The sequence below is a fragment of the Oncorhynchus gorbuscha genome, linkage group LG21, assembly GCF_021184085.1.
Source record: "Oncorhynchus gorbuscha isolate QuinsamMale2020 ecotype Even-year linkage group LG21, OgorEven_v1.0, whole genome shotgun sequence".
Taxonomy (NCBI): domain Eukaryota; kingdom Metazoa; phylum Chordata; class Actinopteri; order Salmoniformes; family Salmonidae; genus Oncorhynchus; species Oncorhynchus gorbuscha.
This window is the reverse complement of record NC_060193.1, coordinates 56,250,030-56,275,323: the sequence shown is the minus strand read 5'-3', so window position 1 is coordinate 56,275,323 and position 25,294 is coordinate 56,250,030. Positions and strand designations below refer to the sequence as shown.

General features: G+C 44.2%; 1 protein-coding gene across 1 annotated transcript in view; it reads left to right on the top strand.

The window, feature by feature from the left end:
- Positions 1-25,294, top strand: part of LOC124008152 (prostaglandin F2 receptor negative regulator-like) — a 50,890-nt gene that overhangs the window by 1,739 nt on the left and 23,857 nt on the right. Inside the window, exons 2-6 of the mRNA XM_046319193.1 lie at positions 6,064-6,432; positions 11,523-11,933; positions 13,125-13,484; positions 20,693-21,012; positions 21,179-21,299. Of these exons, the coding sequence (XP_046175149.1) occupies positions 6,064-6,432; positions 11,523-11,933; positions 13,125-13,484; positions 20,693-21,012; positions 21,179-21,299 (1,581 nt within the window). The remainder of the gene's footprint in view (positions 1-6,063; positions 6,433-11,522; positions 11,934-13,124; positions 13,485-20,692; positions 21,013-21,178; positions 21,300-25,294) is intronic.

The following is a 25,294-nucleotide window of genomic DNA, read 5'->3' as shown; positions in this document are numbered from 1 at the left end:
TTCTCTACCATAAGAGCCTATTTCTGCTGTGATGCAATTACGATGGCACACAGAGGCCAAATTGAGCTCATACTGGCTTTCTGTGTACCACTCTGCGCTGTTCGGCGAACCGCAAGGAGTATGAATGCCCAGACTTCTACAGAGGCCATATCACTGTAAATACTGCATGGCCAATGCAGATGGTGGATTGTCCATGCATCAAATCGCCATTAAGCCCCTCCATTGTCCCCCATCCGGTCCTCACCGCAGACCACGCGTATGGCATCGTGTGGGTGTGTGGTTTACTGATGTCAATGTTGTGAAGAGTGCCTCGTGGTGGTGGGGTTATGGTATGGGCAGGCATGAGCTACGGACAACGAAAACAATTGCATTTTATCGATGGCAATTTGAATGCACAGAGATACCGTGACGAGATCCTGAGGCCCATTGTTGTGCCATTCATCCGCCGCCATCACCTCATGTTTCAGCATTATAATGCACAGCCTCATTCCACAAGGATCTGTACACAATTCCTGGAAGCTGAAAATGTCCAAGTTCTTCCATGGCCAGCATACTCTCCAGACATGTCACCCATTGAACATGTTTGGGATGCTCTGGATTGACATTCATGATAGCGTGCGCCAGTTCCCGCCAATATCCAGCAAATTTGCACAGCCATTTGAGGAGTGGGACAACATTCCATAGGCCACAATCAACAGCCTGATCAACTCAATGTGAAGGAGACGTCGCACTGTGTGGTAAATGGTGGTCGCACCAGATACTGACTGGTTTTCTGATCCATGACAACAGATGCATATCTGTATTCCCAGTCATGTGAAATCCATATATTAAGGCCTAATTCATTTATTTAAATTGACTGGTTTCCTTATGAACTGTAAATCATTTAAAATTGTTGTGTTCATATTTTTCTTTATGAAATTGCGTGACTAAGATCTCCATGGCAAAAACGTCAATTAATGACAGTTTTTCAAGCTAAGGTCTTTATACGGGAGTACATGAGCACACATTTGATTTTTCCTAACAGTTTGGCTTGGCGCCAGTCGATATGAAGCAGGGTTGTCAAATATACTGCACACGGGTGGTTTGAGTAAATGTATTTAATATACAAACTTAATATACTTTTATTACTAAAACCATCAACTGTAGAAATGATAATGGACCTACATTCATTTATTGGCTCTCCCGTTCGCAGAATCACAAATGAAGTCTAGACAGTCAAACTCCAAAAAAAATGAAAATGAGTTTGACATCCCTGTCCTAAATAATAAATACATGCACACCTCCCCAAACATGTTGATGACGTACTACTGCCCTAGCTCTCCAAAACATTTCTGTGTGTGTGGTTTTCAGCAGTGTTTTAACAAGTTTTGCAAAATATGTTCATATGTCCCTTATCTTTCATATTGGCAAGAAAGAATCTTCCAAATAAAAAAAGATGGACTTCGTGCAGCAGTTTTGCACAGATCAACAAACTGTCTCCAGTTGACGAACTATACTTCCTCAGATTACAAACAGGTGTTCATTCGGGGATGCTAGACTGCTAATTCGCATAGGTGGCCACTTATGTCTTCTGTAAACAAGTGATATGGCCATGTGGGAACATTAACCCTAAAAAGGTGTGTAGTAATTTAAAACTTTTTAAAATTATATATTTATATATGAAAGATGCGTTATGTCGACACAACCATATCGCAAGCGATGCGTGTTAATGTTAGAGCAAGCACCGGGGCTCTGAACAAAACTTCCCGGGTCAGAAGATACTATCGTGCATAGCCCCGAAAGTAGTTGGTGCCTATGAATGGGGTACTACTGCCCATTCTTTCGTGTGTGTGTGTGTGTGTGAGCGAGCTTCCGATAGCCTGCGTTATTCGGGTTTGTAGAATGAACACAGCAGGAAGACCGTTCAGATGCTGTATGATTCTGTTGGTCTTTCCGATGCGGTAAATCCATGATCTACTACTCATAGACCACCTGACCAGTTAAGTCTCTCCACTTTCCTCTCCTTAACTGGGCTGTCTCACATTGCTTGTTTACTCTGTGGCCCTACGACTCCGACTGTTTGTTTGGATAAGAGTGACTTAAGAGTTGCGTGCTAATATTAGTCACACTCCTAATTGGTGTCCGGCCAATATAATATCCCTTCTCTTATGACGTAGGGTAAGTCAAAGAGATGACACCCCCAGAACCAGACTGTTCCAGCAATGTTTTATGGACCACCTTCCCTCAAACATCTATTTCTCCAGTTCCTTGAGTGTCCCAACACGCTGGAACAGGAAATAGGGTTAAGTGTACTGTGTGTCAACAAGGTGTTTTGAAGTGATATGTTAATCACTTAAGGGTCCAACTAAGGCAGTGGTGTAGGATCATATTGGAATGCGGCCAACGTTACCATTAGAAGTAGAGTGCGATGGAAATGTTCCCAGAAGGCTTTGCTCTTTGGTTGTTCCAGTTGGGATTTAACAGGGACTATTTCTGGGCTGTGGGGTCGTTCTTTTGAAAGCTGCTGGTGCATCGTCCCTTTGTTCTTGCCTCTCATTGTTCCTGATACTGTTCTTTGGTTTGTGGTGTGTGTGCGTGTGGGTGGGGGAGCATGTGTTGCTCCATGCTGGCCATGGCATGTGCACGCTCTTCCCCTCAGCCTGTTCAGACAAGCCTGGTGTGTGTGTGTGCATGTTTGCTGCTCTTTCCCCTATGCCCATCCAAACAAGCCTGTACTTTATATAGGTCTTCTCTCTCTAGCTAGAGTAAGTGGTCTAGGCTGTTCCCTTCTCTAGCAAGACTGTCTCTCTCTCTAGCTAGAGTAAGTGGTCTAGGCTGTTCCCTTCTCTAGCAAGACTGTCTCTCTCTCTAGCTAGAGTAAGTGGTCTAGGCTGTTCCCTTCTCTAGCAAGACTGTCTCTCTCTCTCTAGCTAGAGTAAGTGGTCTAGGCTGTTCCCTTCTCTAGCAAGACTGTCTCTCTCTCTAGCTAGAGTAAGTGGTCTAGGCTGTTCCCTTCTCTAGCAAGACTGTCTCTCTCTCTAGCTAGAGTAAGTGGTCTAGGCTGTTCCCTTCTCTAGCAAGACTGTCTCTCTCTCTAGCTAGAGTAAGTGGTCTAGGCTGTTCCCTTCTCTAGCAAGACTGTCTCTCTCTCTAGCTAGAGTAAGTGGTCTAGGCTGTTCCCTTCTCTAGCAAGACTGTCTCTCTCTCTAGCTAGAGTAAGTGGTCTAGGCTGTTCCCTTCTCTAGCAAGACTGTCTCTCTCTCTATGGGTGCGTCTAAATGGTCTGTAGTGGCTTTCCTTCTACTCCAGTTTAAAAATGTTACCATAGGTTCTGCTTTCACCTGTTACTATTTTTTTCTTGATTTATTTCACCTTTATTTAACCAGGTAGGCAAGTTGAGAACAAGTTCTCATTTACAATTGCGACCTGGCCAAGATAAAGCAAAGCAGTTCGACAGATACAACGACACAGAGTTACACATGGAGTAAAACAAACATACAGTCAATAATACCGTATAAACAAGTCTATATACAATGTGAGCAAATGAGGTGAGAAGGGAGGTAAAGGCAAAAAAGGCCATGGTGGCAAAGTAAATACAATATAGCAAGTAAAACACTGGAATTGTAGTTTTGCAATGGAAGAATGTGCAAAGTAGACATAAAAATAATGGGGTGCAAAGGAGCGAAATAAATAAATAAATAAAATACAGTTGGGAAAGAGGTAGTTGTTTGGGCTAAATTATAGGTGGGCTATGTACAGGTGCAGTGATCTGTAAGATGCTCTGATAGTTGGTGCTTAAAGCTAGTGAGGGAGATAAGTGTTTCCAATTTCAGAGATTTTTGCAGTTCGTTCCAGTCACTGGCAGCAGAGAACTGGAAGGAGAGGCGGCCAAAGAAAGAATTGGTTTTGGGGGTGACCAGAGAGATATACCTGCTGGAGCGTGTGCTACAGGTGGGAGATGCTATGGTGACCAGCGAGCTGAGATAAGGGGGGGACTTTACCTAGCAGGGTCTTGTAGATGACATGGAGCCAGTGGGTTTGGCGACGAGTATGAAGCGAGGGCCAGCCAACGAGAGCGTACAGGTCGCAATGGTGGGTAGTATATGGGGCTTTGGTGACAAAACGGATTGCACTGTGATAGACTGCATCCAATTTGTTGAGTAGGGTATTGGAGGCTATTTTGTAAATGACATCGCCAAAGTCGAGGATTGGTAGGATGGTCAGTTTTACAAGGGTATGTTTGGCAGCATGAGTGAAGGATGCTTTGTTGCGAAATAGGAAGCCAATTCTAGATTTAACTTTGGATTGGAGATGTTTGATATGGGTCTGGAAGGAGAGTTTACAGTCTAACCAGACACCTAAGTATTTGTAGTTGTCCACGTATTCTAAGTCAGAGCCGTCCAGAGTAGTGATGTTGGACAGGCGGGTAGGTGCAGGTAGCGATCGGTTGAAGAGCATGGATTTAGTTTTACTTGTATTTAAGAGCAATTGGAGGCCACGGAAGGAGAGTTGTATGGCATTGAAGCTTGCCTGGAGGGTTGTTAACAGTGTCCAAAGAAGGGCCGGAAGTATACAGAATGGTGTCGTCTGCGTAGAGGTGGATCAGGGACTCACCAGCAGCAAGAGCGACCTCATTGATGTATACAGAGAAGAGTCGGTCCAAGAATTGGACCCTGTGGCACCCCCATAGAGACTGCCAGAGGTCCGGACAGCAGACCCTCCGATTTGACACACTGAACTCTATCAGAGAAGTAGTTGGTGAACCAGGCGAGGCAATCATTTGAGAAACCAAGGCTGTCGAGTCTGTCGATGAGGATGTGGTGGTTGACAGAATCGAAAGCCTTGGCCAGATCAATGAATACGGCTGCACAGTAATGTTTCTTATCGATGGCGGTTAAGATATCGTTTAGGACCTTGAGCGTGGCTGAGGTGCACCCATGACCAGCTCTGAAACCAGATTGCATAGCAGAGAAGGTATGGTTAGATTCGAAATGGTCGGTAATCTGTTTGTTGACTTGGCTTTCGAAAACCTTAGAAAGGCATGGTAGGATAGATATAGGTCTGTAGCAGTTTGGGTCAAGAGTGTCCCCCCCCTTTGAAGAGGGGGATGACCGCAGCTGCTTTCCAATCTTTGGGAATCTCAGATGACACGAAAGAGAGGTTGATCAGGCTAGTAATAGGGGTGGCAACAATTTTGGCAGATAATTTGAGAAAGAAAGGGTCCAGATTGTCTAGCCCGGCTGATTTGTAGGGGTCCAGATTTTTCAGCTCTTTCACAACATCAGCAGAATGGATTTGGGAGAAGGAGAAATGGGGAAGGCTTGGGCGAGTTGCTGTTGGGGGTGCAGTGCTGTTGACCGGGGTAGGAGTAGCCAGGTGGAAAGCATGGCCAGCCGTAGAAAAATGCTTATTGAAATTCTCAATTATGGTGGATTTATCAGTGGTGACAGTGTTTCCTATCTTCAGTGCAGTGGGCAGCTGGGAGGAGGTGTTCTTATTCTCCATGGACTTTACAGTGTCCCAGAACTTTTTTGAGTTAGTGTTGCAGGAAGCAAATTTCTGCTTGAAAAAGCTAGCCTTGGCTTTTCTAACTGCCTGTGTATAACGGTTTCTAGCTTCCCTGAATAGCTGCATATCACGGGGGCTGTTCGATGCTAATGCAGAACGCCATAGGATGTTTTTGTGTTGGTTAAGGGCAGTCAGGTCTGTTCCCACTATGTCAGTGGGAATAAAGGAAAGGAGACAAGGAGAGGGAACCACTTCAGATTATTGATTCACCCGTTGAGTGCAGCGACGCTAAGGTTCAGGTGTCAATATGTGGGCGTTTTTATAGAACACAGATCCACACGCACACTGTGGGTTTGGAATCACAGAGGAATCAAACCAAAGGTAGTATCTAAGTGTATATTTAGCCTGCCCTGTGCTCAATATATCCATGTCTTTCGCAACTGTATGCGTATTGTTAAGCAGAGAGACTTTCAAGAGGTTAGCTAAGGAAGTCTGATGTGGTAGGAACGCTGTCATTGTGTGGGGGATTTAGCTGATTTTATGTATCTGTCAATGACATGTGTGTGTTCTCTCTAGGTGTATCCCATGCCAGGGTGGTGTCTGTGTCCCCTGGCCCTCTGCTCCGTGTGGAGGGCCAACCTGTCTCACTGCGTTGTGATGTCACTGACTATGAGGGGCCCAGGGAGCAGGATTTTGATTGGACCATGCAGCAGGGGGAGGCGGGGTCTATCCATGTAATCTCCACCTTCGAACCAAAGTACTCTGATGTGTCGCTAAGCGACCGGGTGGCCAGTGGTGACCTGAGTGTGGTGCGGCTGGGGGACAGCGTGGTGGAGCTGAGGATACGGGAAGTGAGGTCTTCAGACAGCGCCACGTACCTCTGCAGTACACCCAGTACGGACTCTGTCTTCAGCGGGAACTACGACGCAGGGGTGACTCTCAAAGGTGGGTCAGACACTAGTATGAGAGACTTATAGACTGTCTTAACCATCAGTGTGGAATCACCGTATATCCATTTAGGAGAACTGTATTAACTTCAAACTAGATTAGTCAGACCTCCATTATGACTTCTAGTTTACATGCTGAGGTTGGCTGGTTGTGAAGACCCGTGTGTGTGTGTTCATGTCCTCTTGCTGTGATTGTGGTTCGTGTGATCTATTGAACACGGCTCATATCCCTTCCTTACACATGGCTCGCTCTCTTAAGCTGGTGTGTTTGTCAGACCACACACACGTGACTGCTTATATACTGTATACAGTACACTTACATGGACACAGCTGCACTTTCCTTAGATGGACTGGTTCAGGATCAGCTATGTAACTTTTAACCCCAATTATGCTAATCTGCTTTGGGGAGGGAAAACCGGTTCCTAGATCTGCTGCTTTGGAGAAACACTAGTGAGAGGTGATCAAGTGTTGATTTCACTCATGTTCACACATGTTCAGTCTTCTAACACACACACACACTTGGAGAGCAGATGCCAGATGGGTGTATTTCTCTCATGTCAAATGGGGGTTGTTATTTCTGTTGAGCTGACTGTTGCCTTGTTCTGAACAGTCTGTCTGAATGAGCTGAGGGAGAGGAAAAGAAAGAGGCTTAGTGGTGAATTGTGCTGACGAGGAGAGCTGGAACAGGTAGAGGGGTGAGATTATATTGTAAAATCTAAGTGCTCTTGAACTAGTAGGTGATTTTTAGTGCTGCTTGTAGCCGTGCTGTAAAACAATGTTTCATGGTGGTGTAGTTGAACTAGTAGACGGTTTGTGTACAGTGAGATCATTGATGTAACACCATGTAGTGTAAATGAATTTACTCTGGTATGAAGAGTCACCTGTGTAGGTGAGTCAGTATACTGACCTCTCCTATGGGTGTGTCGACACAAACCACATTCTCCACCAACACTTTCAGTTTTGTGTTTGCTTGACTCGCTTGTCTATCATTTTTTTTCTTCCAACTAAAGTGGCCTTGACATGTATTCGAAAAGTATTCAGACCCCTTGACTTCCACATTTTGTTACGTTACAGCCTTATTCTAAAATTGATGAAGTATTTTTTTATTCCTCAATCTACACGTTACCCCATAATGACAAAGCAAAAACTGTTTTTTCATATTTATTTCCACGTGTGTGTGTGTGTGTATACGGTTGAAGTCGGAAGTTTACATGCACCTTAGCCAAATACATTAAAATGCAGTTTTTCACAATTCCTGACAATTTCATACAAGTAAAGATTCCCTGTCTTAGGTCAGTTAGGAATACCACTTTATTTTAAGAATGTTGAATGTCAGAATAATCGTGATTTCTTTCTTTCATCACATTCCCAGTGGGTCAGTTTACATGCACTCAATTTGTATTTGGTTGTATTGCCTTAAACTATTTAAACTTGAGTCAAACGTTTCGGCTAGCCTTCCACAAGCTTCCCACAATAAGTTGGGTGAATCTTGGCCCATTCCTCCTGACAGAGCTGGTGTAACTGAGTCAGGTTTGTGGGCCTCTTTGCTTGCACACGCTTTTTCAGTTCTGCCCACAAATTTTCTATAGGATTGAGGTCAGGGCTTTGTGATGGCCACTCCAATACCTTGACTTTGTTGTCCTTAAGCCATTTTGCCACAACTTTGGAAGTATGCTTGGGGTCATTTTCCATTTGGAAGACCCATTTGCAAGCAAGCTTTAACTTTCTGACTGATGTCTTGATGTTGCTTCAATATATCCACATAATTTGCCTCCCTCGTGATGCCATCTATTTTGTGAATTGTACCAGTCCCTCCTGCAGCAAAGCATCCCCACAACATGATGCTGCCACCCCCGTGCTTCACGGTTGGGATGGTGTTCTTTGGCTTGCAAGCCTCCTTTTTCCTCCAAACATAACGATGGTCATTATGGCCAAACAGTTCTATTTTTGTTTCCATCAGATCAGAGGACATTTCTCCAAAAAGTACCATCTTTGTCCCCATGTGCAGTAGCAAACCGTAGTCTGGCTTTTTTTTATGGCTGTTTTGGAGCAGTGGCTTCTTCCTTTCTGAGCGGCCTTGCAGGTTATGTCGACATAGGACTTGTTTTACTGTGGATATAGATACTTTTATACCTGTTTCCTCCAGCATCTTCACAAGGTCCTTTGCTGTTCTGGGATTGGTTTGCACTTTTCGCACCAAGTACGTTCATCTCTAGGAGAGGGAACGCGTCTCTTTTCTGAGCGGTATGATGGCGATGTGGTCCCATGATGTTTATACTTGCGTACTATTGTTTGTGCAGATGAACGTGGTACCGTCAGGCATTTGGAAATTGCTCCAAGGATGAACTCTCAAGAGGTCTACAATTATTTTTTATTTTTTTATTTTTTATTTTATTTTTCCCCCTGAGGTCTTGGCTGATATCTTTTGACTTTTCCCATGATGTCAAGCAAAGAGGCACTGAGTTTGAAGGTAGGCCTTGAAATACATCCACAGGTACACCTCCAATTGACTCAAATGATGTCAATTGGCCTATCAGAAGCTTCTAAAGCCATGACATTTTTCTGGGATTTTCCAAGCTGTTTAAAGGCAGTCTACTTAGTGTATGTAAATGTCTGACTCACTGCAATTGTGATAGTGAAATAATCTGTCTGTAAACAATTGTTGGAAAAAGTACTTGTCATGCACAAAGTAGATGTCCTAACCGACATGCCAAAACTGTAGTTTGTTAACAAGAAATTTGTGGAGGGGTTGAAACACTTAGGTTGTAGTCATTAACTCGTTTATGTAAACTTCTGACTTCAACTGTGTAATGTAATGTATGTGTGTGTGTGTGTGTGTGTGTGGAAACGGGATGCACCTGAGCTCAATTTCAAGTCTCATAACAAAGAGTCTGAATACTTATGCAAATATAGTATTTCTGTTTTTTATATATATAAAAATGGAAATACCTTATTTGCATAAGTATTCAGACTCTTTGTCATGAGACTTGAAATTGAGCTCAGGCGCATCCTGTTTCCATTGATCATCCCTGATGTTCCTACAACTTGATAGGATTCCACCTGTGGTAAATTAAATTGATTGGCCATGTCTGTATAAGGTCCTACAGTTGGCTGTGCATGTCAGAGGAAAAACCAAGCCATAAGTTTGATGGAATTGTCTGTAGAGCTCTTGAGACGGGATTGTGTTGAGCCACAAATCTGGGGAAGGGTACCAATACATTTCTGCAGCACTGAAAGTCCGCAGGAACACATTGAAGAAGTTTTTGGAACCACCAAGACTCTTCCTGTGCCTGGTGGCCAGCTCTATCGGGGAGAAGGGCCTTGGTCAGGGAGGTGACCAAGAACCTGATGGTCACTCTGACAGTGCTCCAGATTTCCTCTGTGTAGATGGGAGAACCTTCTCTGTAGCACTCCAACAATCAGGCCTTTATGGTTGAGTGGCCAGACTGAAGCCACTCCTCAGTAAAAGGCACATGACCGCCTGCATGGAGTTTGTCAAAAGGCACCGAAAGACACTCCGATCATGAGAAACAAGATTCTCTGGTCTGATGAAATCAAGATTGAACTCTTTGGCCTGAATGCCAAGCATCATGTCTGGAGGAAACCTGGCACCATCCCTACAGTGAAGCATGGTGGTGGTGGCAGCAGCATGCTGTGGGGATGTTTATCAGCGGCAGGGACTGAGGGACTAGTCAAGATTGAGGGAAAGATGAACTGAGCATAGTAGAGAGATCCTTGAAAACCAGCTCCAGAGTGCTCAGGACCTCAGACTGGGGGCAAAGGTTTACCTTTCATCAGGACAATGACCCTAGGCACACAGCCAAGACGACACAGGAGTGGTTTCGGGACAAGTCTCAATGTCCTTGAGTGGCCCAGCCAGAGCCCATATTGAACCCGATTTGAACATCTTTGGAGAGACGTGAAATAGCTGTGCAGCAACGCTCCCCATCCAACCTGACAGAGCTTGAGGATCTGCATGGGACCAACTCTCCAAATACAGGTGTGCCGAGCTTGTAGCATCATACCCTAGAAGACTTGAGGCTATGTAGATCCAATTTGTAAGTCGCTCTGGATAAGAGCGTCTGCTAAATGACTTAAATGTAAATGTAAATGTAGATTGAGGGAAACAAACGATTGAATCCATTATAGAATAAGACTCTAACGTAACAAAATGTGGAATAGTAAAGTGTTCTGAATACTTCAGAATGCACTGTACTCACACACACACACACACACACCACTGACAATTCTTTGCTCCCGCCCTGAACAGACTGAATGCTGCTTCTGCTATGACAACTGTTCATGATCCACTGAATGGCTTTCAGCACATTCAACATTAATAATGGCTTTCTGACAGGAATCTAGACATGAATATGTTTAGCTAGTGGGGGGTGTTTAACTGATGAGTGTGACCGTGATTTGGCAGCTCCAGGACACTAAGTCCAATATCAAAGACTTGGTAGAATGGCAGCTTACTGAGCTTAGAGTAAGAAAGTTCATCAGAATATGAACACTTCAAAGCACAGTATCATTCTTGTTTAGAGGCTGAGGCTGAGGGAGTGAGGAAGAGGGTAAGAGGGGGAGTGAGATGAACAGACATTGCGACAGGCATACGTTGCCTGTCTCTCGCCCCCCCCCCCCCCTATTTCTCTTCTGTTTATTCAGCTGTGAGGTTCAGAGTAAACAGGGCTTCTCTCTCCTCTGATGTGATTATCAAATCTAAACCCTCCTTACACATACTGTTGACAGCAGCACCCACCCACCCCCCCTCCATTACACCCCTCACTGACAGCCTAAACTGTGTGTGTTGGAGTGGGGGGGTTAGTAAAAGGGGCAGATAAGGAATATGCACATATGTAAGCTTTACATTGGTATTATATTTTTCATGGATTATAAAAGAAGTAATGACTCTTGGCGATGAAGATGAACGAACATGATGACTTGTTGAAATGTTGTTGGCTTACTGCAACATCTGTTAGCGTTCTCTGTCACTATGACATTTAACATGCAGTAAAGAACCACGTCGCTGTAGTGAAGCAGCAAATGAACGATGCTAGGAATGTGTAATTGTCTGTCCTTTCCCTACAGTCATTGCTAACACCCTGAAGGTGGCCCCGGAGGCCCCAGAGCCCGTGGTCCCCGAGGGTGGCGACATCACCCTCTCCTGCAACGTGACCCGCCACTTCACTGATCCCACCTACCTGTCTGTCACCTGGTCGGTACGGAGACCAGGTATCCCATTGGTGGATATCCTGACCGTTGGCCCAGATGGGGATGTGGTCACAGGAAGTGCTTCCGCCCAGCGCTACGCTGACGGAGGGCTCCGATTGGCTATTCGCAGAGATGGGGCGTTTGGATTGGTTGTTGCCGGGGTGACGCAGGCTGATGCAGGGATGTACGTGTGCACGGGGAGGGAATGGATTCACGAGGAAGGGGGTCAGTGGAAGAACATCGTGGAGAAGGCTGTGGAGATGGGAGCTGTGGCAGTCACACCTACAGGTAAAGGGGGTGGGGTGTGTTTTGTATGTACTTTAGCATGTGAAACATTCAGCCGATCCTAAATCACTCCCCTTTGACCTTAACCCCGAGATATTTGCAGATCTGTATGGTCTGGATTGGTATAAGCAGTGCAATGGAGCTTCCACAATATGGCTTCCACCTTACAGACGTAAAAATATCGAAGGGTTAGGACCAGCTGAGAGAGGGGGATCTGGGGGATGGTCGAGTGGTTTCTATGGCCCCAACTTTGTTTTAGCCTAGCAGCATTTCTTTGTGTTGGAGAGGCTCTTGACCTAGAGATCCATCTCAGGCCCTCCCCCTGTCAGGCCTTTATCCCTGGGTGTGTGAAGAACCCCTGACACACAGTGGTTGCCTGGGACACCATATCCCCCGAAACCTCTCATACATGGTGAGTGATTTTAAAATGGGGTGAGGGACTAGCTTAGCAGGAAGACAACATGGAGGGACTGGGCCTTCCTTTACATGCTGTATCTAAGTACAGACTAGTGTAGCCATGCAGCCACTATTGACTGTCTACTGAGATGCTAAAGTTAAGAGGATTGGAGAAGTCTAACAGGGGCCTTTGTCCTGGCTCTCTTGTCTAAATATGCACAGTGAAGTCATCTCACCTACCAGATATCCCAGTCTCCTATAGTAGCAGTATCCAGGATTTAATTTGAGAAATATAACTCCCTCAAAATGGTTTCACTTCTGTTCAGTCTCTGGAGTCATGAGTCGTATCATGTTTTAATTTGACTTTTCCTTCCATAGCTTTGAAACTCTTAACATTTAGCCTAAATCGTTCTCGGCGTATATTCACTTTTAATTGTTACCCATTTATACTTGACATTTTGTGGGTTCTAAAGCTTTTGAAATTGGCTTTTTAATAAATAGTAATCCTTGATCTTCTTCTATATGTGGGTCTTTCAACTTCTCACTGTTGGTTCTTTTGATCTGGATGGTTTTAATCAAGTTTTCCATGTTGAATCCCTTCTACTCTGTCTTCTCTTGATGTGTAGAATACTTGTATCTCCATATCCAACTGTGCTGGAGTGTTCTATATTTTCACCATATTGCTTCTACTTATCCAACCGGTCCAGTTCTACAGGTGTCTAGCAGTTAGGACCTCGGTTGTTTCCTTGTTTATTGGTTCTAACGGCAGCCATTTTGTCTTCTCCCTGCGCCTTCCAGCTCGTTCCCTGTCTGTTGTGGCCAAGTCCAACACCACGCTCAACATGGACGACACCCTGACCCTCACCTGCCTGGTCTCCGCGGGTAACTTGGCCTCCCTGGCCCTGGAGGTCACCTGGCTTGTAGACGGACGCACAGCGGTCAGCCTGGGCCGCGACGGGGTGGTCTCAAACGGGTCCCCCTCGGTGGGGCTGGAGCGAACGGGGCCAGGGGAGTTTAGGCTGGTGGTGAGGGGGGTAAGGGGGTCTGACAAGGGGATGTACTCCTGTAGGGTCCGGGCCTGGGTCGGAGGAGGAGGAAGATGGTACCAGGCTGCAGAGAAGACCTCCAACCCAGTACAAGTTCTAGTCACACAGATCAGTGAGTGAAAGTGCTGTTAAAATATCTACTGTATCTTTTTCAGGTCTTGAAATGCAGTCCAACCAAGATTACCATATCTAACATACTATTAATAGCATTGGCCTCTCACTAGGCTTACTTTGAACACACATGCTTCACCATGGCAGTACATTAGTGATGCCTTGTCCTACACAGGAACGTCATCCGTCTAAGTTTGGTATAGATTTTCATGACCTTATTGGCCAGTGGTTCTCAACTGGTTTTTCCTCGGGACCCAAATTGAATCAGGTTGTCTCAGTCCCGACCCAATATTCTCATCGCGAAAAGAATTGACAAAATACAAATACAATACAAAAAAATGTTATATAGATAGTAAATGTAGCAATTATATGAAAAGGGAACAACATTCCAACCTCTCATTGTCATTAATTAAATCTTGCCCTATATTCATGATGAAGAATGTTAATGATAGGTTTGGATTTCTGAACTTTAAATGTTGTTCATCATTTGTTGTAATATAGACCTGAGGAGTGTCATAGCTGAGGGGCTACAGCAGAAGTTTGTGGTTAACCTTGGAATGTACTGAGTGTAGGGAAAATGATCACGTGGCAGGCATTGATAAGGGGAGAGAGCCATGGATTAGTGATGGAAAGGGGCCCAGGTCACGCTAAGTGAGAAATACAAGTTTATGGCCCGTATCACTTAGTTTCCTGCCTAGCAAGAAGGATACAATGTTTGCTCAGATGTGTAGGGGTAGGCTCAACAGAGGAGAAAGGGTTCAATAATCACTGCTTGTGTGAAGTATCTTTGTCTAATGCAGCTGTATTGGCCCTCTGGGAAGAATAAACTTGGTTTGAGCTTTTTATAGTGAGTTTTTACACTGAAAATTAGAACCTAACAGTAGTAAACTCACTGGTTTGAAACTTCCAAAATCGCATTGCTTATAGTTTTATATTGACACTCTGAAGAAACCTCCTGTGACCCAAATTTGCGTCGCGATCCAGCAGTTGAGAATCGCTGCTTTAGGCTACGTGTTGTATTTCTGTGTGAGGAAATGCCATAAAGTCCATTGGGTTAACATGATAATAAGCAACCCCACTGCTCCTAGTGTATGAAACCATCTTAGAATTCAGATCTTGAATGCTCCACACAGCAGCTGTTTGTGCTGCAGTAGCTGTGGGGTTAAATCTGCTCTGGAACTAGGTCTGCCTGGTGCTGGTTCTCTAGAGTCCCAAACCTGACGCTCCTCTGACACACACACACACACACACACACACACACACACACACACACACACACACACACACACACACACACCGCTGTGCAGTGAAAACGATCATGGAGGAAAGGAATGTGTAGCCAGAGTGTAGGAGTTCCCCTCTAGTACCACAGAGCCCTACACCAACAGACTCTCCAACCGAATGTATGTGTTGGTGGATACTAGATGTCTGTTTTCTGTCTGCCATTGTGCATGTTGAGAGAAGTGCCCTGGGTTAAGCCTAGTGGGAGAGGGTCGTAGGCAAGGCCAGACATCAATGAAAGATGAACTGTGCCTACGTCTGGAAGACCGACGCACGCACGCACACACCCAGACATTCACACTCGCACCCAAATCCCATGAAATTCAGACTTACTACGCTGAGGAAATGGTAGTATACAGTGCCTTCGGAAAGGATTCAGACCACTTGACTTTTCCCACATTTTGTTACGCAACAGCTTTATTCTAAAATTGATTTAAATAGAAAAAGATTCTTAGCAATCTACACACAATACCCATGACAAAGCAAAAACATGGTTTTAGAAATGTTTGTACATTTATTATACATTAAAAATACCTTATGTAAATAAGTATCCAGACCCTTTGAGCAAAGTACAGAGAGATCCTTGTTGAAAACCTGCTCCAGAGCTCTCATTACCTCCAGACCTAGGTTGAAGGTTCATCTTCCATCTGGACAATGACCCTAAGCACACAGCCAAGACAACACAGGACAAACCAGGAGTGGCTTAGGGACAAATCTCAATGTCCTTGAGTAGCCCAGCCAGAGCCTTGACTTAAACCTGATCGAACATCAATGGAGAGACGTGAAAACAGCTGTGCATCAACGCTCCCCATACAACCTGACAGAGCTTGAAAGGATCTGCAGAGAAGAATGGGAGAAACTCCCAAAATACAGGTTTGACAAACTTGTAGCGTTATACCCAAAAAGAATCGAGGCTGTAATCGCTGGTGAAGGTGCTTCAACAAAGTACTGAGTAAAGGGTCTGAATACTTATGTAAATGTGATATTTGTTTATTTGTTTTTGCTCATTTATAAAAAAATGCATCTAAAATAGCTAAATACCCCATAATGCTTTGTCATTATGTGGTATTGTGTGTAAATTGAGGGGGGGGGACTATTTAATACATTTTAGAGTAATGCTGTAACCCAACAAAATGTGGAAAAAGACAAGGGGTCTGAATACTTTCTGAATGCACTGTATGTAGTAACGTGCGCACACACTCTATCCAGGATACCACTATAAACCTCTGTCCAACAGTAGAGGTGTAGTATAAGGAGTTGGAAGTCACTGTGTCCTTCTAATCCCCTATGGAGCTGCAGAGGGGGCTAGCTACCCTGGTGCGTCTTTCCTTGACTGATTGGTACTATTGTTTGTCTCTACATCTGCAGTCCATCACAACAATAGGTACTGTATGTCACAATGATGACGGAAGCATGACACACACACACACACACAGGTGGCACCTTAGTTGTGGAGGACGGGCTCATAATAATCACTGGAACGGATTCAAAGGATTGGTAACATAAACATGGTTTCCAAGTGTTTATCATTTCATCTATTAAATTCCAGCCATTATTATGAGCCGTCGTCCCCTCGGCAGCTTCCTGTGGTTACACGCGTGCACACACACACTTAATGAACTTTACTTAAAGGTGCAATATGCAGAAATCCTGTTTGCTAATATTCAAATAGTTCGCCTAATTTCAGTTTGTGACAAAGCAAGCAGTTATTCTGTAGATAATCACACTGTACCACACCTTTTCAATAGCCCCAAATCTTGTTTTTAGTTGTTTGAGGCTGTTGCACAAAACTGAAATTAAAAGATGCCAACACTTTCAATGAGGATGACTGATCTATAACTCACATTTCTACGTGAATTTGGTCTTTTCTCCCAAAAAGTGACATGTTACAACTTTAAGTTGCTGTTCTTCCTCCGTCCTACAAACCCCCCTGTGGTGTTAGTGCTGTGTCACCTCTCCCATACAATCACCCAGAGTCACCATGGAGTTCAATGGGTTTTCTCCAGTGGAGGTTCCCGAGAGGAGGGGGAGGACCATCCTCAGTGAGTTTCATAAAAATAAACCGTTAAACATGAATGTTACACTTTTTAGATAATACAATACAAAATATATCCACCAAATCATTGATTTTAAACATTGTTTTGTAATGAAAGTCTACAGTAGCCTCAGCAGCACTCTGTAGGGTAGCACCATGGTGTACGAATGATTCACATCCTAGATCAGCTAGATGCAGGCAAGAGTGTGGAAGGTGGTATTGAATGTGTCACTGTCTCTCACCTTGATTACAAAAAATGACCTCGACCTGCGCACCTATGTTGACTTCCAGTCATAGGCTAGGTTGTGGCAAACTCATGATGGGGATAGGGAAGATTAGAGTATCATGTAGTAGCCTAAACCTATCAATGTTACATTGAGCTGGGTGAATCCAATATGCTGTAACAGAAAATAAGGCGCTTCGATCATTTAATAAATGATCATTCTCCCTCATCATAAACGGCACCGACCACCACTGGTTCTCTCTCCATGTCACCTTCATGTCAGGCTTCAGGATGCTCAGTGGCTGCTTTCAGCTGAGGGAGTGGAGGAAAAGTGATGATGGAGGGTGTTGACAGGGTGGAGACTGAGTGGAGGAATGCACTCTGGGTCATATCTGGTTCAACACAGACACACACCAAACACCCCAGTGAAACCTGAGACCCTCCTATGAAGGCCGGAGCTTCTTGGCAGTGGAGAGAGTCCTCTGAGAACATTCCTTGGAACATGCTTAGTCCCTTTTCTTTCTCTCTCGCTCTCCTTTTCTCTCGCCTCGCTCATCCATCTGTCTCTCTGTCTTCACTCCAGATAGAACACCTGCTTGCTCTGTCCTAATAATTAAATCTCCCCTTGGCGTTTTAGTTTGTGTCCCTGTGTGTCCCTATATTAGGTGTGTGTGCAGACACGTGCGCTTGGGTGTGTTTTATTATTTATCGGCACCAATGTTGAACTATTTTCATGAAATATACAGCATTTCATTAGTTCCATCTGGTTTGTGTGGTAGTCTGTATGAACAGGTGACCTCTAGAGACGTTTACTAACGTACTAGAGTTCAGATGGTCAGGTAGTTCCTGTCTGTTGTAAGTGAATGGTATATCTATGGTAACACACCAAAACACTTGAAAACGGAGCAGAACTCCACACTCAAATGTCACACACTGTGTCTCACTCTTAGCTCCCAGGGAAACATGGTGGCTGAAGTATATTGTTCCCTTACTGTACGAGGTCAAAGTACAACAACATTTTATGTTCTTACCTGAACTTCGTTCTGACGTAAGATTGAATGACCTATTTCAAACACAGGCCAGGCTGTGTTTACCGTTGACACTCCAGACCTGTATTAACAGTGAGTCTCTCTCACACACACACACACACACACACACACACACACACACACACACACACACACACACACACACACACACACACACACACACACACACACACACACACACACACATCCCCCCCCCCAGAGATATCTGGCAGTTAACACTGCGTCAGCTTGCCCATGCTGACACAACCCAGGTCTAATCCAAATCAATTGAAACGCAAACTGGTTTTATCAGAGCTTTTAATCAACTGAAATGTCCTCCGAAGTGTCTGTCTGTTTAGCGAATGTGTGTGTGCTTGTAGTTTTTTTTATAGGTCACACTCTTTAAGGCAAGCAAGCACATAATCCTGCATATGGTTAGTTTGTAGATCAGTGGTTGTCAATCCCTATGCTGTGCTAGGCTATACCCAAACCATGTCTGTTTTTCAATACAACCTTTCAAGTAAACAGAACTGTGGTTCTAGCTAGAGTGCATAGCATCCCAGTGTTTAGCCACAACCACAACCCAGCAGTAGGTCCATATAATTACATGCATATATGTATGAAGAACATTTAATGTATTCTACATCTCTATGGTCCATACCAACCAGTTGGGAACCACAGCCAGGCTAATGGAAACCTAGTGCTGTTTGGTTTCAAAATGTGCATTAGTCTTTTGTTTTTGTTGAGGGCCATTACCTTCTTCATCAGAGCAGAGTAGTGTTCTTCACTGCCTGATATCAGCTCTACTGGGTGGACTAGATTTCAGCTTTCTATTCCCTTAACAAATGGCCCTGGAACAGCTCTTGTCCTGTGCATAATGCCTCAGTTTAAACGGTCTTGGGTAAGTAGGGGTGGGTGGGTGTGCACCTGAGTACTTGTGTGGGCACATGATTTTTTTCAAATGTATGTTTCGTTCCATTTGTAGGCCATTAGCAGGAAATGTGTTTGAGTCGTTCTGCAGTGTGTCTTCCTTTGGTCTATTAATGGAGCTTGTGTGTGTGTGTGAGAAAGGGGGATGAAAGCGGAGGAATGGGCACATGGGTAATTGGCGGGGATTCTCTCCTCACAAAGGAAGGAGGATTTTCACAGATGATCTTGTGATGATCCTCACAGCAGTGTAGCAGATGGTGACAGTGATTCAGCCCCTGTGACGTCCAAATGACACAACGTGGAAAACCCATGATCACACACACACACACACACACACACACACACACACACACACACACACACACACACACACACACACACACACACACACACACACACACACACACACACTAATCGAGAGCAAGGAATATGTGTGTTCCCTGTTCATTGGAGCATAAAAGGACAATCTGTAGACTAGAGGTCTGACTGAGATACCAGCCCAATCACCTACTGAGACCCCACACACACTCCGCTACTGACACTTAACATTGATACACTGTGTGTGTGTGGTGTGTAAAAGCCTCGGTCGTTTCACACTGATACACTGTGTTTGAGAAGCAAAAATGCCCCATTTGCGCGCGCACACACACACACACACACTAGGAATGGGGTTTAAAAATGTCACTATTCGAATAGTATCATGAATTTGTCAAATATCCAGATATTCGTAATAGAAAAAGTATTATTTACTTATTGCTTAAGTTTTTAACCTGAGCACCGCTGTGGGAAGGAGAGAGGCTGATGCTCTGTTGCTCTGCTGAGGGGCCAGTGAGATGGGAGCTAGCGAGACGAGTACCCAAGGCAACGCAACTACAGCCAAGACAGGCTAACGTGTAGAAGCAATTTATCATCCCATATATCAATACCTGTCTTGATTGCAGGAGCCTAGAAGCTAGCTAGCCAGCTATAGCTAGCTAGGCTAATTGAGGCCATATGCTGTGCTTTCTCCCCAACCCGTTCAGATAAAACAGCCTACCTGTTGGATATTTTTGTTCTATCTTGCGCTGCATTAGTGAACTCTCATTCCACTTGCTACACATTGAGCCTCTTTGATTGGCCAACATAAACAACAAGCTACACACGTAAAGGCTACCGGTTGGCTACCAGTCTTTTATGGGGCGCATGTCATGAATTACATTAAAGTTTGTTTTTATTAAATTCGTCATTTGAAAGGTCATGGAATAAGAATGTCACATAGATATTTTACCTTGGAAAAATACTTCACTTTCTCTGACAATTATTGCTCCCGATTTATTTGAATACTAACGCCCGTTCGGATACTCAGATAACCATACACATCCCTAACGCGCACACACACACACCACCCATCAGATATTCAGATAACCGTGCACATCCCTAACGCACACACACCACCCATCGAATATTCAGATAACCATACACATCCCTAACGCGCACACACCCATACCACCCATTGGATTCATGGCTACAGACAGGGAAGAGCTCTGCTCACCACTACCTTAGTGGATGTGAAGTGGCTTCCAGATTATTCATTTTGAACTGATCTGGTTCTGTATACAGTCAACATTACCGTGGATGTTATTTCACCATGTCCCTTTACTGACATTTAGAGTCTGTTTATTAATGTTTCTCGCTCTCTTCTCCCCCCCCCATCTTTCTGTCCCTCCCTCCAGAGCCTAATTTTGCAGTGACCCTCACCCCCTCGTCGACCCCGCAGGTCACAGGTGACCCCACAGAGCTGGCGTGTCATGTGACCAACATCACTCACTTCCTTGCAGGGGGCCGACTGGGCGTGGCCTGGGAGTACACACCACTTCCTGGTCCACCCGGCGACCGCCTGACAACCACACAGACCACCCTCCCTATTGGTTCCCTGGATGCCCACGGCAACCTGAAGTCTGGGACACTGTACCATGATAGGTTGGAGTCTGGTGCCATCGTTCTGACCCGAGTAGAGCCGGATACATTCAAGCTCCGCTTCCTACGCACACAGGTGTGTGTGTGTGTGTGTGTGTGTGTGTGTGTGTGTGTGTGTGTGTGTGTGTGTGTGTGTGTGTGTGTGTGTGTGTGTGTGTGTGTCTCAAGCACAATCATTTGTTAGACACACAAGTTTGTATTAAAGCAAGAGCTGCTAACAAGGTGTGTGTGTGTACCGTCAGGACGTGGACATGGGGGCGTATGCGTGCAGTGTGACAGCGTGGACTCCCTCTAGGCAGGGTGGAATGGAGGAGGCAGCAGAGTTCCTCACCCCCCCTCTGACCGTCCGATGGGAACCCAAGCGTAAGTAGTGACTCTCATATCATCTCGCTCTTCTCCTCCCTCCATCCTTTTTTTATTTCTCTTTTGATGAAACCACCTGAATATAGAAATGTTTCTATTTAATACATTTGTCATTCTGCTATGTTCATTTGTTTTCTATGTGATGTGTTTGAGGTAATAAGGGACGTGTGTTCTGAATGGGAGTCCAAGCTAGAGGATGTAAAACATTACCATGTAACCATGGCTTGTTTCATGTTGGCTGCTCAACAGACATGGCAGAGGAAGTAGAGGTGCCAATGTACACTGGGGCAAAAAAGTATTTAGTCAGCCACCAATGGTGCAAGTTCTCCCACTTAAAAAGATGAGGCCTGTACTTTTCATCATAGGTACACTTCAACTATGACAGACGAAATGAGAAAAATCCAGAAAATCTCATTGTAGGATTTTTAATGAATTTATTTGCAAATTATGGTGGAAGGTAATTATTTGGTCAATTTTTTTATATTTTTTTATTTCACCTTTATTTAACCAGGTAGGCTAGTTGAGAACACCTTTATTTAACCAGGTAGGCTAGTTGAGAACACCTTTATTTAACCAGGTAGGCTAGTTGAGAACACCTTTATTTAACCAGGTAGGCTAGTTGAGAACACCTTTATTTAACCAGGTAGGCTAGTTGAGAACACCTTTATTTAACCAGGTAGGCTAGTTGAGAACACCTTTATTTAACCAGGTAGGCTGCGACCAGGCCAAGATAAAGCATAGCAGTGTGAACAGACAACACAGAGTTACACATGGAGTAAACAATTAACAAGTCAATAATAAAGTAGAAAAAAAGGCATGAGGAGGTAGGCGAATAATTACAATTTAGCAGATTAACACTGGAGGGATAAATGATCAGATGGTCATGTGCAGGTAGAGATACTGGTGTGCAAAAGAGCAGAAAAGTAAATAAATATAAACAGTATGGGGATGAGGTAGGTAAAAATTGGGTGGGCTATTTACCGATGGACTATGTACAGCTGCAGCGATTGGTTAGCTGCTCAGATAGCAGATGTTTGAAGTTGGTGAGGGAGATAAAAGTCTCCAACTTCAGTGATTTTTGCAATTCGCTCCAGTCACAGGCAGCAGAGAACTGGAACGAAAAGCGGCCAAATGAGGTGTTGGCTTTAGGGATGATCAGTACATTTACATTTAAGTCATTTAGCAGACGCTCTTATCCAGAGCGACTTACAAGTGAGATACATCTGCTGGAGCGCGTGCTACGGGTGGGTGTTGCCATCGTGACCAGTGAACTGAGATAAGGCGGAGCTTTACCTAGCATGGACTTGTAGATAACTTGTAGATAAACTTTTGTTATCTCAATACTTTGTTATATACCCTTTGACCTCTCTATACCCATTGCCAACAGAGGTCAAACGTTTTCTGTAAGTCTTCACAAGGTTTTCACACTGTTGCTGGTATTTTGGCCCATATCTCCTCTAGAGCAGTGATGTTTTGGGGCTGTTGCTGGGCAACACAGACTTTAAACTCCCTCCAAAGATTTTCTATGGAGTTCAGATCTGGAGACTGGATATGCCACTCAAGGACCTTGAAATGCTTCTTCCGAAGCACTCCTTCGTTGCCCGGGCAGTGTCTTTGGGATCATTGTCATGCTGAAAGACCCAGCCACGTTTCATCTTCAATGCCCTTGCTGATGGAAGGAGGTTTTCACTTAAAATCTCATGATACATGGCCCCATTCATTCTTTCCTTTACACGGATCAGTTGTCCTGGTCCCTTTGCAGAAAAACAGCCCCAAAGCATGATGTTTCCATCCCCATGCTTCACAGTAGGTATGGTATTCTTTGGATGCAACTCAGCATTCTTTGTCCTTCAAACACGACGAGTTGAGTTTTTACCAAAAAGTTATATTTTGGTTTCATCTGACCATATGACATTCTCACAATCTTATTCTGGATCATCCAAATGCTCTCTAGCAAACTTTAGACGGGCCTGGACATGTACTGGCTTAAGCAGGGGGACACTGCAGGATTTGAGTTCCTGGCGGCGTAGTGTGTTACTGCATGGTAGGCTTTGTTACTTTGGTCCCAGCTCTCTGCAGGTCATTCACTAGGTCCCCCCCGTGTGGTTCTGGGATTTTTGCTCACCGTTCTTGTGATAATTTTGAACCCACTGGGTGAGATCTTGCGTGGAGCCCCAGATCGAGGGAGATTATCAGTGGTCTTGTATGTCTTCCATTTCCTAATAATTGCTCCCACAGTTGATTTCTTCAAACTAAGCTGCTTACCTATTGCAGATTCAGTCTTCCCAGCCTGGTGCAGGTCTACAATTTTGTTTCTGGTGTCCTTTGACAGCTCTTTGGTCTTGGCCATAGTGGAGTTTGGAGTGTGACTGTTTGAGGTTGTGGACCGGTGTCTTTTATACTGATAACAAGTTCAAACAGGTGCCATTAATACAGGTAACGAGTGGAGGACAGAGGAGCCTCTTAAGAAGTTACAGGTCTGTGAGAGCCAGAAATCTTGTTTGTAGGTGACCAAATACTTATTTTCCACCATAATTTGCAAATAAATTCATAAAAAATCCTACAATGTGATTTTCTGGATTTTTTTCCCCTCATTTTGTCTGTCATAGTTGAAGTGTACCTATGATGAAAATTACTGGCCTCTCGTCTTATTAAGTGGGATAACTAGCACAATTGGTGGCTGACTAAATACTTTTTTGCCCCACTGTATGTCTGACAACAGGAAAGCCTTGTACCATGGCACGCCACAAGCCTAGGACACACACACACACACACACAGACACAGACGGATGCATCAGTCTCTAACATACCAGAGATGGTGTCAGTCAGTTTGGCGTGTGAGTATTTGTATTTATTATGGAGCCCCATTAGTTCCTGCCAAGGCAGCAGCTACTCTTCCTGGAGTCTGTCAAAATGAAGGCAGTTATACAATTTTAAAAACATTACAATACATTCACAGATTTCACAATACACGGTGTGCCCTCAGGCCCCTACTCCACCACTACCACAACTACATTACAAAATCCATGTGTACGTGTGTGTGCGTGTGTATGCATGTGGCTGTGCCTATGTTTGTTGCTTCACAGTCCCCCCCCTGTTCCTTAAGGGGAATTTTTCTGTTTTTTTTTATCTAATTTTACTGCTTGCATGGGTTTGGTATTTTATTAGGATCCACATTAAATGTTGCTAAAGCAGCAGCTACTCTTCCTGGGGTCCACATGAAACTGACATTCTGGACTTGGACTGATGAAGAGACATGGCTCTATGTAGAACTGTGTGCCTCCCGTTGTCTGTTCTGGACTTGGACTGTGAAGAGACTAGAGGTCGACCGATGAATCGGAATGGCCGATTTAATTAGGGCCGATTTCAAGTTTTCATAACAATCAGAAATCTGTATTTTTGGGCGCCGATTTCCGATTGTTTATATATATATATATATATATATATATATATATATATTTATTTATATTTTATATATATATATATATTTATTTATATTGTATATATTTGTTATTTATTTTATACCTTTTTATTTAACTGGGTAAGTCAGTTAACACATTCTTATTTTCAATGACTGCCTAGGAACTGTGGGTAAACTGCCTTGTTCAGGGGTAGAACGACAGATTTTCACCTTTTCAGCTCAGGGTTCCAATCTTGCAACCGCACAGTTAACTAGTCCAACGCTCTCACCATTGCATTCCACGAGTAGCCTGCCTGTTACGCGAATGCAGTAGAAGCCAAGGTAAATTGCTAGCTAGCATTAAACTTATCTTATAAAAACAATCAATCATAATCACTAGTTATAACTACTAATCCAGTTTAGCAGACAATATTAACCAGATTAAATTGTGTAATTTCTCTTGCGTTCATTGCACGCAGAGTCAGGGTATATGCAACAGTTTGGGCTGCCTGGCTCATTGCGAACTAATTTGCCAGAATTTTACGTAATTATGACATACATTGAAGGTCGTGCAATGGAACAAGAATATTTAGAC